General features: G+C 54.3%; 4 protein-coding genes across 4 annotated transcripts; 3 read left to right on the top strand and 1 right to left on the bottom strand.

Annotated features, from left to right (window-relative positions):
- Positions 1 to 3,110: 3,110 nt before the first annotated feature.
- V2A60_001648 (major facilitator superfamily domain-containing protein) lies at positions 3,111 to 5,257 on the top strand (the record flags this gene model as incomplete). Its single annotated transcript, XM_083253006.1, has 4 exons — positions 3,111 to 3,136; positions 3,418 to 3,501; positions 3,608 to 3,990; positions 4,053 to 5,257. 4 exons carry the CDS (start codon positions 3,111 to 3,113, stop codon positions 5,255 to 5,257), a joined length of 1,698 nt encoding a protein of 565 aa, XP_083109132.1.
- A 1,064-nt stretch (positions 5,258 to 6,321) lies between these two features.
- V2A60_001647 (dynamin-like GTPase SEY1) lies at positions 6,322 to 9,149 on the top strand (the record flags this gene model as incomplete). Its single annotated transcript, XM_083253005.1, has 4 exons — positions 6,322 to 6,413; positions 6,544 to 6,987; positions 7,050 to 8,797; positions 8,848 to 9,149. The coding sequence occupies 4 exons, from the start codon at positions 6,322 to 6,324 to the stop codon at positions 9,147 to 9,149; spliced, it is 2,586 nt and encodes an 861-aa protein (XP_083109131.1).
- Positions 9,150 to 9,409: 260 nt separating this feature from the next.
- V2A60_001646 (ribonuclease H2 catalytic subunit RNH201) lies at positions 9,410 to 10,429 on the bottom strand (the record flags this gene model as incomplete). The annotated part of the gene is made up of 1 exon (XM_083253004.1): positions 9,410 to 10,429. The coding sequence occupies one exon, from the start codon at positions 10,427 to 10,429 to the stop codon at positions 9,410 to 9,412; it is 1,020 nt and encodes a 339-aa protein (XP_083109130.1).
- Positions 10,430 to 10,857: 428 nt separating this feature from the next.
- V2A60_001645 (kinetochore CENP-C fungal-like protein) lies at positions 10,858 to 12,847 on the top strand (the record flags this gene model as incomplete). The annotated part of the gene is made up of 3 exons (XM_083253003.1): positions 10,858 to 10,928; positions 10,997 to 11,196; positions 11,253 to 12,847. 3 exons carry the CDS (start codon positions 10,858 to 10,860, stop codon positions 12,845 to 12,847), a joined length of 1,866 nt encoding a protein of 621 aa, XP_083109129.1.
- Positions 12,848 to 13,190: the final 343 nt, after the last annotated feature.

Genomic DNA, 13,190 nt, shown 5'->3' with positions numbered 1-13,190 from the left:
CGTATCCGGGGCACAGGCGAGTGTGAGTGGGTGACGGGGCATTGGTGATATTTTGGTGGAGGGTATGTAAGTATGGAGCTCCGCAGGCCCGGCCGGGTAGACCTGGCAATCGCAAAGCGGAAGAGGTCCGGGGGAGAGGCAGTTTTTGAAAACCGAGGGCTTGGGCGAGACGAACAGTAGACAAATTAACTTACCGAGGAGAAGGATATCGCGGGTGTGACGGGATCGTCGCTCGGGACGCAAACTACTTGGCTATTACCACCTTACCTGCCTCGGACCTCTGCGGTGTGCAGCGCGTCGGAGATGAGGGCCGAGAGCGGACGCGCGATAAGGACACTGAAGAAGATGATAATAACAATAATGATAATAATAACGGCGATATGGCGCGCGGAGACTTGATGATGTGGTCAGCCTAGTCCGGGGCGAGGCTGCCGTGGTCTCGCAGGGCACTGGTAGTTTGAGATGGGATACAGTCAGAAGGGCTGTCGAGAAATTTTGGGACTTGCTCGTATCCGTAGCTTTGGATGGCAGATTGCATCACTGGGCTGTCTGTAGGGCATGGAAAGCTTACCGAAGCTAGACAAGGGCCGCTGGATCGCTGCCCGTCTTTGGGGGTAGTATCAGTAGTTAGCAGGTGGCATCTAAGCTGAGCCGGTAATCATGGACTGGGCGCTGAGCAGCTGGGGTTGGCGTCTCACATGGGATACCTGGCTGACTGGATGTTATGGCGCGGAGAGGAGGTTGGAGGCGTCGTAGTGGTGTGTGGTTGTATCAGTCGCTATGGAGAAGGATGGCTCACATGCGGTCACTAGGAATTGTCTCGACGCACAAGCAGGAGCAAAAGTCTGTAGGAGGAAGCAAGTCCGAAATAAAAAAAAAGTGTGGCGCCCGTAACGTGTGGTTGGGCGCAGTATGGGAGTTACCAGATGAGCAAATATCTTGGGGTGATGGGATCTTTCCTTTTGTTCAGCTCGTCGACCAGCAAGCACCTTTGCTTTATTACATAGCATGACTGATCTCTTCTGCTGTCCACGGGCCCTTTTTGCCCTCTGTCTGCTCTCTTCGGACGAGTGGATGTTTCGGCTCAAGTCCCTCCTCAGACAAAAAAGGCACCAACACCACCGAGGTTCCACTTGACGTAGCATCACCAGGTCTCCCTTCTAGCCTGGTCTCGCGGAAACATTTTGCAAACTATATTTGTTTATTTTTCTTCTTTTCGCTGTACACTGAGCGCTGCTTCTTCTATTCAAGAGTGTACATATCGCATAACATATCACCTTGCGAGCGATGCGAATCACAAACTTTGGCCAGCTCTAGAATGCTCGCCACATCTCTAAACTACCTAGATAACCATGGAAGCTTATGGCTCCATAGAATATTACTCTCCTCCTCACTACGAGTACCGATGGTAAATGCACTCTATCGCGCCTCTGTTAATCATACACCCACAAGGTAGCATCTGCCCGCACACATACATGCACAGGCACAGACCAGGCCCCGGGGGCGCATTATGCCTCACCTTGAGAATCTCGAATCTCTCGAGCAAATGGCGTGTAACAATTTCTGTGCCCCTGTTGTAGCTCCAGGCTGAACATTGCCCTACGCCGCTGGCTGGCTGCCTACCCAAACGTAACCATGCCTTTTTGCTCCATCCCACAATTAAAATGCGGCCCTTTGCCGCTGTCCCTCCCAGCTAGCCCAGTGACAGTCCTCTAATTTACCTGTGCTTACATATTATTCATCTCTAGTCAGTAGTCATCGCCAAACCACAACGTGGAGACCACAAACGGTCGGGGGACCACTTCCAGCCCATGCTGGTAGGCAGCTTGGAGTTTTGCCGTGAGCCTATGGAGCCCTCCGGACAGACGGAAGCCCTGGCTGTCATGGCACCGCTGTCGTACCTGCTGGTGCTGCACCTCTTCTCTGATTACTGACGGACGCAAGTACATTAAGAGAATCGAAGAGATGGCATTTTTACCATTTTAGTCTCATGCAGCCTGCACATGGCACGTCCTATTCTTTCGGCATCACAGGCCTAGCAGAAGCAACACAGCGTGGGAACCCGAGAGGTGGCCGAGACAGTGCCGATGCCAGCGCCCGACCGAACGGCTCATGCCAAAGCCTTCTGTTGTGCATACTGGTACTCCTGGTGGGCAACCGATGGAATAAGTATTGAGCTAGCCACGGCCCACGGGCACGTCAGTATGAGCGACGACTATTATTACCTTTGCTAGGGCCCTCCACTTCGGCCCAAAGGACCCGCGACCTGAACGTCGCAAGCCTACATAGTACTCAGTACTGGTATCTCAGCAGTCGTCAAAACAAAGAAAAACATAGACTATCTCAGTTACGCCTACCTTTATTGACAAGCGCAACATCAGTTTCATGTTAGTAACTTGAGGGGGGGGAAGAGGCCCTGTGCAATACTCATCGGGCGACCCAGACAGCGACAGCTAAAAGCTCACATTTGTAAACCATAATCTGAGTGCCTGCACTCCGCCACTTGATCGATTTCATGAGTATCTGCCGTTCAATTCGGAGTAATGATACGTGCTAGGAAATAACGACACACTCGCCCAAGTACTCATGATGTCACGATCGGGGCGGCGGCCTCATATTATCTATCTAGCAAAGCCCTACAGACTGCTCCGCCTTGGACAAAGCTCGCATCTCACCTTGCCTTCTTGGGGCATTGTTTCGATTTCTCTCAACCAATCTCCACTTGGAATCATTCTTGGTGCGTTAATCGTTGTCTCAGACGTGGGTTTTCGCTACTTTATAGATTCTTGGCTGTTTAGCATCGCCTTGCAACGCAGGGCGCGGCTCTGCTCCGGAATTGCCCTTTTGGGAATGTCATTCGAAAAAATAAAGCTTGCCCCGGGCTGCCTGCCGGGACCGACCCGCATGATGCCGGAACGGCTGCTGCGCAGCCACTCGGGACTTTGCAATGCACCTGCGACCCTTGACAAATTTCACTATGCGCAAGGAAAGTGATGTAGCTGAGATGGTTTACCAGAATTAAATCTTACGCGCCCTGACCTGCTGACCTGCTTCCCGGCCCTGTGCCTCATTGAGATGTTGCAAGTCCAAGAACTTGGCGGAGACCCGCCATGGCACTTGGATCTCGGGGTGCTGCGTATAAGATTGGGGTGGTTCCCTGGCCGCAAGTTTGCCTTTACCTGGAACCTCAAAGTGAGAAGAAACATTGACTCTCATTGATGCTGAGACGGAAAACTTGAGAAACTGCCAGTCTACGAGCATCGCAAACAAAAGACAAGGCCCAACGTCGGCACGCCCGTCTTACACCGCTTACCGCGTCATGTTTTCCTTGTTTACAAAATCAAGATGGAAGGAATATCCGCCTTGCATCCACCGCAACTATCCTCATTGCCAACCATGTGCTGACTGCAAAGCCAGCGCCTCGGCGCGGAGAAGGTATAGATGGCTGCTCATCTTTTGCCTCGTGTGGCCGTACGCACTACAAGCGCTAGACTCTACCATGTACGTCCTCGCATCTTGCCACTTAACCGCAACATGGGCTACAAAAACGAGAGAAGAAGAAGAAGAAGAAGAAGAAATGAAAAGATTGCTACTGACTACTGAGTAGCATTGCAAGCGCACTGTTCTGGATTGCCAAAGATTTTGACAAAATTTCACAGCAAAACTGGATCGTATCCTCCTTCAACCTCACCTCGTCCGCCTTCATTCCGTTTTGGGCGCAGATCGCAGACGTCTTTGGCAGAAACGTTGCCATGTCGTCCTCTGTCCTGCTCATGCTTCTCGGCAGCGCCCTCTGCACCGGCGCGCCAACCGACGCTTACGCGGTACTGCTGCTCGGACGGGCGTTTCAGGGCGTTTCCGCCTCGGGTCTCAGCGTCTTGACCCGGACCATCCTTGCCGACAAGGTGTCTCTCGAGGAGAGCGCAAAGAGCTGGGCCATCTTTTCCATCGTCGGAGGAGTCTCCTACGGGCTAGGCCCAGTCGTTGGAGGTATGTTTGGCGACTCACTGCCTCGACTTTGGCTTACAGTGGCTAATCATGTTGCCAAAAAGGCTTCCTCACCAAGGTCAACTGGCGCTGGTGCTTCGGTATAAACCTGCCTATTGGTGTCTTTAGTCTCATCATCACGTTTGTTCTGCTACGAAAGCATCTCCTTGGTCCTCAGCCGATTCCAGAGCTCGACGAAACACACGAGACCGGCAGACGCACCAGGGTACTGGCACGCCTCAAGACCATCGACTTTGGCGGCCAGCTTTTGTTCATTGCCGGATTCGGCCTCGTCATTCTCGGCCTCACCTGGGGCGGTGCAAGCTACCCATGGGATTCTGCTGCAGTCATCGCCTCCCTCATCGTGGGCCTTCTCCTGCTTGCTGCATTCGCCAACTGGGAGCGGCTGCTGGAACCAGGGCGGTACCTAGCACAGAGACTTCCCAAGCAGAAGCCCATGATTCCATGGACCCTTCTTTCTACCAAAGACATGGGCCTGCTATTCTACATTGAATGCGGCACCGGCATCAGCATGTTTTCCGTGCTCTATTTCTGCAACACATTCTTCGTGCGCGTCAAGAACTACGAGGCTGACAAAGCCGGCCTGCAGCTATTGTGCTTCGTGCCGGGCATTGGCCTCGGCGTATACATGTGCACGTTTCTCTGCAACAAGTGGCCGCGCATGACGTACCCGCCTCTCTTGCTCGGCACACTTCTCGAGACCGTGGGCGTGGCATGCCTGGCGTGGGCCATGCACAAGGCGCACTCGCCAACCATTTTTGGAATCATGGCGCTTGCCGGTGTGGGAATGGGCCTCAAGTTCATGGTGGCGCCCCTTCACGGTATTGGGCTCTTCAAAACACAACGCGCATCCGTCTTGGCACTCGTTGGCATCGCGGTCCCTTTTGGCGGCACCCTGGGCCTCACGATCATGTCTGCGGTGTTTAACAATACATCAGGGCTGGACACCAAACATGGCGACTTTTCGGAAAACGCGGTCAACAGTGTCAAAAATGGTGTGGTTTGGGCCTATGTCTCCATCATCCCCTTCATGGCGTTATCTTGCATTGCCTGCCTCTTTATGGGCAACGTTATTTTAGGGGAGGAGAAGTCGGTAAACGGCCAGAAGGAAGACATCATAATTCGTGAGCCGTATCTGTTGTACTTGATTCGAGGCAAGAAATTGCGTCATGAGGCCAAGAGTGTGGCAATGGAGCCGATTCAGCAGAGGCGGCCGTACAAAGAGATATCAGCGGAAGAGACTGTGTAAGAGAGAGTCGTGGCATCTATTCGTCCGCCACCAGTTTACGCGTTTAGATTTTCCCATTTTCTCCAAATTCTATTGCTCAAAATCTTACTTGTTGTTAGATTTTCCCAAATTTTCCAAATTCTATTGCTCAAAATCTTACCTGTTGTTGGTTAGTTATAATTTTGCGGTAGTTCAGCTAGTAAATCTGGATGGATGCTCAAGACATCGACCGAAAAAAGCTTCAAAATCGCTTCAAAATCGGCCACAACTGTCGCAATTGGTAGATCCCTGTTGACTGAGATTACAAGAAACAAAGGAGTAGCACAGAATTCAGGCCGCCGCTGCAGAGTAACAGCAGTTTCACAGCGCGGCGGATTGCTCACTTCGGTGTCGCAGCAAAAGTATTGCCCCGATGGCGCAATGTCAAAATCAGGTGCAGAATCTCTCTGCGCGTAGGCGCACACTATCGAAGATGAGAGAGAGCAAATCGTTGCCGGCAGGTTGGAGAGGCGTGACCGCAGCTTTAATGGAATTTGGGGGGCCGTAACATAAACTGGCGAAAATGGAAATCTCGTTTAGTGTCTGCCTACGAGGGAATCTCTCGCCTTTGCATCTGGACCGGAGGCAGTGAAGTTGGTGCGTTTAATGGCGCGAGGCAACGTGAAGTCATCAAGTTGTCATGCCCAAGGCAAAAAGCTGCCCATCACCATTCATAACTAGTGGCTGGGGTGGCGCGCCGCTGTGCTCAGAATATGGGCAAAAAGCTTCCCCCCCACCCCCCCAACCACACTGTGGCGTCCCGTCTTTGATGAGGTGCATGTGGCCGTTCAAGAACTCGCATCACAAGGGTCTAGGTGGTCACAACCTCTGGTCATTGCCTCTGATTGCTTCCCTCAGCTTCTCCATTGCTCTTGTGGCGAGCCTCCCCCATCAATCTTTTCCGAGCATACTTTACGCACCCTCTCGCCTTTTGGGGCATGCCAGCTATCATCGCTCCCCGTCTCCCCTGAGCTGCGACTTCAGATCACCCCCCCATTACCGAGCTTGGCCTCCGCTCCGGCAACCGCACCACAGCCGACGACATTATGAACAACCACTTTTCGGCCGTCGGCGAGACGCCCGCCGATGGCAGTTACGAGCATGGCGTCCAAGTCATTGACGAGGACAAGGATTTCAAGTATGTGCTGCTGCATTCCCCTTCTCTTGTCTTCTCTCGCCGTCGCCGCGCATCCTCGGCCACGTAGCGACTGGATGCGCCGCCTCCGCGCCCAAGCCGACCCAAGCTGACCAGCATCGCCGCGCAACAGTGCCAACATCAACAACTACCTCCAGGTCACAGACGTTGCCGAGGCCGGCTTCAACTACCACCTCATCTCCGTCTTCGGCTCCCAGTCTACTGGCAAGTCGACTCTCCTCAATAACCTCTTTGGTACCGAGTTCTCCGTCATGTCCGAAACGGAGCGTCGCCAGACGACCAAGGGTATCTGGATGTCCAAAAATAAGCGCATCGAAAGCGCCGGAAAGAAGATGGCGGACAACATCCTCGTCATGGATGTCGAAGGTACCGACGGTCGTGAGCGCGGCGAGGATCAGGACTTTGAGCGAAAGAGCGCCCTCTTTGCGCTCGCAACTAGTGAAGTCTTGATTGTCAACATCTGGGAGCATCAGGTCGGTCTGTACCAGGGTGCCAACATGGGCCTCTTGAAGACTGTTTTCGAAGTCAACCTGCAGCTGTTCCTCAAGGACAAGCAGTATGCCCTACCCATACTTTATGCCCTGCACAGCGTCGCGGCACCAACTAACTGTCTTTTAGATCCACCCCACGATCGCTCCTATTCTTCGTCATTCGAGACCACCTCGGCAACACCCCTCTCGTAAACCTCCAAACGACTCTGATTCAAGACTTGACCAAGATTTGGACATCCATCTCCAAGCCCTCTGGCCTTGAGAGTGCTAAGATTGAAGACTATTTTGACTTTGGCTTCGCCGCTCTCCCCCACAAGATCTTGCAGGCCGAAAAATTCACCGACGAGGTCAGGAAGCTCGGCGCGCGATTCTCCGCCGCCCAACGTTCCGGCTCCAAAGGCACTCACGGCGAGGAAGAGCTGCAAGGCGGCATTTTCCTACCCGAGTACCACCGTCGAATTCCCGCAGATGGCTTCTCGGTTTATGCTGAGGGCATCTGGGACCAGATTGTCCACAACAAGGATCTAGATCTCCCTACCCAGCAGGAGCTCCTAGCCCAGTTTCGCTGCGATGAAATCGCTAAAGAGGTCATTGCAGCGTTTGATATCATTCTTACTCCCTTGGAAGAGAAGCAGGTCGAGGCATCCAACCTGGGCAAGATTTTGGTGCTCGCCAATCTAGGCATCACTGGTAGTGAAGCTCGTCAAAAGTGTGTCAATGCTTTCCAGACTCAGGCCAGCCGTTATCACAAGAAGGTGTACGGCGAGAAGCGCATCGAGCTTGAGAGCAAGATCGACAGCCGTCTCAAGACTCTCTATCAAGGCCAGCTGGCTGCTTCTCACAAGGGTGGCGTCGCTGCCTTTACCGACGCTGTAACCAGCAAAGTCAAGATTGGCCAGAAAGCTGGCGGTAGCTATGAATTTGCCGAGATTGTTGCGAGTGAAAAGGACAAGGCTCTCAGGATATTCAAGACCGAAGCTCAGAGCCTGGCTATCCAGGGTGTTCCCTGGACTAACTTTAAGCCACAGTACCAATTGTACGAGGCTGACCTCGACGAGGTCAGCGCTAAGCTACGCAAGGAAGAGATGCGACGCCTGGCTACACGCGTTGAGCGATGGGTCAAGTCCCGCCTTGGCGATGCCGTCGGCCTCGAGTTCAACAAGCTCGGATCTGGTAGAGGCGGATCCGGCGCTCCCGAGGAAGGTGAGAAGCCTGAGACAGAAAAGGATCTTTGGGACCGCATTTGGAAGGTCTTTACCGATATTGTCAGCGAGGCCGAGACGCGGTTTATCGACCGCGCCAAGAGCTTCGATGCTAGCGAAGAAGAAGTTGTCATCGGTCTGTGGCGTCTTCGCCGCAAGAGCTGGGTCGGCCTCCGCGAGCGAATTGAGGAAGAGGTCATGGAGGGCAACATCCTTTTGAAGCTTCGCGAGAACTTTGAAGACAAATTTCGCTACGACGAGGCTGGTGTTCCTCGAATCTGGCGCCCCACCGATGATATTGAGGGCGTGTATACCAAGGCCAGAGAGTCAACTCTAACGTTGATTCCCCTGCTCTCTCGCTTCCGTCTCTCGTCAACCTATGCACCGCCCGATCTGGTGAGCTTCATCGGCCATCAGCCGGCCGGGGTCGAGGCTGGTGATGAGGAAGACTTGGCACCCATAGGTGGCGTTGATGAGGAGGAGGGCAAGAGCCTGGAGGAGGAAATGACAGTTCTGAGCGAGAGCAAGCGTCAAGACCTCGTTGTACGATTCAAGAAGACGGCAGATGGTGTTTATGTTGAGGCTAAGCGTGGCGCCATCGGCGGCGTTGCGCAAGTCCCTCTGTACTTTTATGGTATCCTTTTGGCGCTTGGTTGGAACGAAATCTGGATGGGTAAGCTGCCTTGTCTCTCTCTCTTTCGTCAATGCTAACATTCCCTATAGTTCTGCGCAACCCTTTCCTGTTTATCCTCCTGTTACTTATTGCCGGCGGCACATATGTCGCCTACACACTCAACCTCTTGGGCCCCATGATGCAGATGAGCAACGCAGCGGTCAACCAAGGAATGGACATTGCCAAGCAATCCCTGCGCGATTTCATTGCCAACTCGGACATGGCCCGCCAGGCCCTCGCTGTCCCCGCGGATCAGAGCAAGAACGAGAGCATCGGCCTCGATACGCTTGACAGTCGCGGTAAGAAGACGGCTGCCTCGGCGAAGAAGGATGATGATGATGACGATATTTGAAAGGGAAAAAAGACGAAAGAAAAGCCGCTTGTTGAAAAGTTTAGAAACCATGCCATGGATGTCTGTAATTATGACTTGGAGAGCGAGGAATATACATATCAATGCTTTATGATTTCGTTTATTATTTCCATAAATAATACAACACAATAATACCAAACAATTCATAGATTTTACGCCCAGCCTGAACTCCATACTATATAAACAAATGCGTCATGATCCAAAATTCTTCGAACCAACAATATTCCGTCCGTTTGTCAAGGTCAAAACGCCTCTAGCCCAGCTGGCGTGCCAAACCAATGGCCAAGCTCATTTGTATCCTGGTCGCCAGAGACAAAAAAGTCGGTCACGCGACTCGTCTCGCCGTCGTCATCTGCCGGCCACTCAACCCTGACACCGTTGCCCTTTGCCTCGAGCATGTCCTTGGCCGTGCCCCAGCTAAAACGACACTCCGGGCCCCAGCCAAACAGGGGGTGCAGGTTGCTGCGCAGCCACCCCGTGCAGCGCCCGTCAGAGGGGTAGCCGGAGCCCCAGGCCATGGCCGCGTCGCCATCGCCGTCGCCGTCGTGGTCCGCGGGGTCTCTGCGGTCCTCGTAGAGCGCCTCGAGGGCCGTGTCGCGGGTGACCTTTGCGCAGACCGAGGCGGCGCTGACGCAGGCGTACAGGCTGTCGGCCTTTTTCGCGACGGTGACCTTGGCGGTGGGGAAGATGCGCTGCAGCTTCGCCTGGTACGAAGCCGGCGGGCCGATGGTGTCGACGTAGATCTCCTGGACGTTGACGCCGCGCGCGTAGACGCCCTTGATCAGGTCGACGGTGGCGTCCATGGCCTGCGCGTTGAGGTTGTAGACGCCGACGGGCTTGAGCATGTTGGCGCCAATGTCGCGCGCGGAGAGCGCCGTCGTCGCCCAGCCGCAGGCCCCGTGGAGGTCCGATCCCGCCCGGCACAGCGTCTCCATGAGCGAGGAGCGCACGGAGGCGGTGAGCACCTTGGAGTCGTCAAAGTGGTGCGCCTCGCGGAGGAGCGGGTCGGATTGCTCGATCGGCAGGTAGAAGACGCCGTAGACCATGGGTCCGAGGACGGGACCGCGGCCGGCCTCGTCGACGCCCAGACAGCACGGCGTCGCGGACGCGGGGTTCGAGGCATCTTGCGGGAGGAGAGACGGCGGTACGGGAGAAAAGTGCGAGTAGGATTGGCCGATGAGGAGAGGCTGGCTGTGGATGGAAGGGGGGACGAATGGGCCAGCTTCCGTCTCCATGGGAGTGTCTTGTTGTGATTCAGCCATTTCCTTGAACCCTTTGTTAGAATAGAGAGCTCCCCGGGTGATGTTTGGAGAATCCTACAACGTGGTAGGAAAATTGGCTATCCTTCGTTGGAAAATGCCCAAAGCAATGGCAAGTACAAGGCTAGGAGACGCGTTGAGAATGGTGGCACGCGTTAAGCTAAAGACCCGCTGTAGTGAATCCGGCCAACTCCACTATCTCCAACTCCACAGAACGTCAACACAACAAGACTTCAGCGCGTTGCTCAACACTACGATACAACATTGCGCACACGATAGATGCCTTGCTACAGCGCTGATGCAATGAAATAGCCACGAAAATTTTTGCTTCTTTCTTGGTCGGAGCTTGATACTGCGCGCCTCTGCTCCGAGTGACTGACAAACGCCCGGATTTGCGTTCATTGCTGGGCTAAACTGCCCACCTCCCAACCATGGCTCGCCCGACAAGGCGCCCTGGCGAAGCCTCGCCACAAGGCCTTTATCAACTTGGTGTACAAGGGAGGTAGGTTATAGACCGGTGATGCGGTCTACGGCGGCAGGAGGTAGCAAAGTGTAGCTAATGCTTGATAGAAAAACCGGTGCCAAGTTAAAGGATGATGGTAAACGCGATTCACAAGGCATGATGCCCATGGATGGCCTTTTTTCTTCCCCAGGAGGGAATACTACACCCGAACCGGCAGCGGCGTCGACAGAGGAACCAGTTACAGCGGCGACACCGTCGCCGCCGCCGGGCGATGACGATGCTAGCGTCCCCATGGAGATTGCTCAAAGTACGTGCAGCTACACCGTCAGCGACAACCAAGACTGCTAACCGGCGGTCTCACAGGTGGTGGCCCTGGCCCAGCAACTGTTCTCCGAGAAAACAGGAACCTTAAATTCCCTCTTCCAAAGGGCCGATCGCCAGGTAAAACGAATGCGAGGTTACTGCGCTCACCGGCCATACGACATCCGAGTATATCACCAATGCGACAATCCCCAGCTGACTCGACGGCGAGGCACGTTGGCTTCTCCAGTCCCTCGCAAAGGGGCCACGGTCGGGGACGGCCTAGCAGCATTGCAGAGATTCCAAGCGACGACTCTATAACCGCTATGGTCGGCCTGTCTAACAAGCTGGTCGATGCGACACCAAACAGAGTAGATTACCGGACCGCGAACGAGTACATACCCAGGCCGCGTCCTCCACAGCCTACAATGGGCATGTCCGATAAGGCCTTGGGAAAACAAAGAGCTGAACCGAGGAGGTCGCCGTCGCAGCCATTGCTTACCGAACCATCACCCCCGAGAGTTGCGTCACCGCAGTTTCCCGGTGAACCCAGTATATACGTAGACCCCGAGCCGGAGCCGGAGCCGGAGCCGGAACCAGATTCAGAACCCCAAAGACACTCATCGTCGCCAGAAAGTCAAGCACGAGAACCTCCTGTTTCAATACCGTCGCCGCGGCCGCCGACATACAAGCGTCCCACACCAGCTGCTTCGACGACAAGCGCGACAAGACGTCGTGCGCATGATGACGAGGACGATGGCAGGAATTCGGCAAAGCGACATAGGCAAACAGAATCTGTAGTATCGCGGCGAAGCGAACAACCAGCTAAGCGGGGACCTGGGCGGCCGCCGAAGAACGGAGTCGCAAAACGTGGACGTGGACGGCCTAGAAGGAGTGAAATCGAGTCTGATGGTGAGGAGGGCGAATCTCTGATGACATTACAGAGGGGCCCACCGATGCCAAAATCACGGGGACTGGTCTCTATGCGTCGCGACGCTGCTTCCGCGATCGAGCATCGTGGCAGGGTCAACGGCGCTGATTGGTGGGCTGACCTGCAAACTGACAGTGCTGCGTACGAATATGAGCTTCCCGGCGGCCAACGACTTCCACCCCAGGCTACCACTAGACAACGGCGGCGCCCGGCTGCCGCTATGGCCGACGAGGAGGAGGAACTCGAGGACTGGGAGGTAGACCCTGGCAGTATAACTGGTGAAATCGTCCTCTGGGAACCCGAGCACGAGCATAATCCTCCAGGGCCAGACGACCCCGTGCAGGTTACCGATGAGTGTATTGCCATCACAGCTGAAGCTATTCAGACGTTCGCGATTAGAGACTCGGACGCGCGCTACGCCAAGCCGCTGACAATGCCGTTTATGGGGGCTGGGCTGGTCGACTTGCCGCCGGGCTCGGAGAAGCGTCCCAAAAACTCGCGCAAGATGCATCTCGTCTTTTTCGTGCACTACGGCAAGGTCACCGTCAGCATCAACGAGGAGCAGTTTCGCATATCGGCGGGCGGCATGTGGTTCGTGCCGCGCGGCAACTATTACAACATTGCAAACGAATTCGACTTTCCTGCTCGAGTCTATTTTGCGCAGGCCTGCGAGGTGTCGCCCTCGCCCCAGGCCGTGGATGACATGACGCAGACGATTGTGGCGTAACATCGCCTGAAGTGAGCTTCTATGTTGACTTTTTTTTTGTATCTATCTTTTTGGGGGGCCGTATTGGATGTCATGGTTCATGGTTTTTGCATACTGTTTGGTAAGCGTTGGTCTTTTTATTGGGGATTTCTTCCCAATGAATTATGAATATACCCATTGATGCTTCCTTGTTTTGTTTCCAGCTCTCAACTCACCCACCATCCATTAACTGCGCTTGTTTGAAAACCGGATACGGCGACAAAGATTGCCAAGCTATTAGGCTTGGCGAGTAGATGGATCAGATGCAACGAAACTTTTTGATTTGATATATGTATGTATACATGTCTGATATCAAGACTGTGCT

Source organism: Cordyceps javanica, chromosome 1, assembly GCF_051103115.1.
Source record: "Cordyceps javanica chromosome 1, complete sequence".
Lineage (NCBI taxonomy): Eukaryota > Fungi > Ascomycota > Sordariomycetes > Hypocreales > Cordycipitaceae > Cordyceps > Cordyceps javanica.
This window is presented reverse-complemented; position numbering and strand designations above follow the sequence as displayed.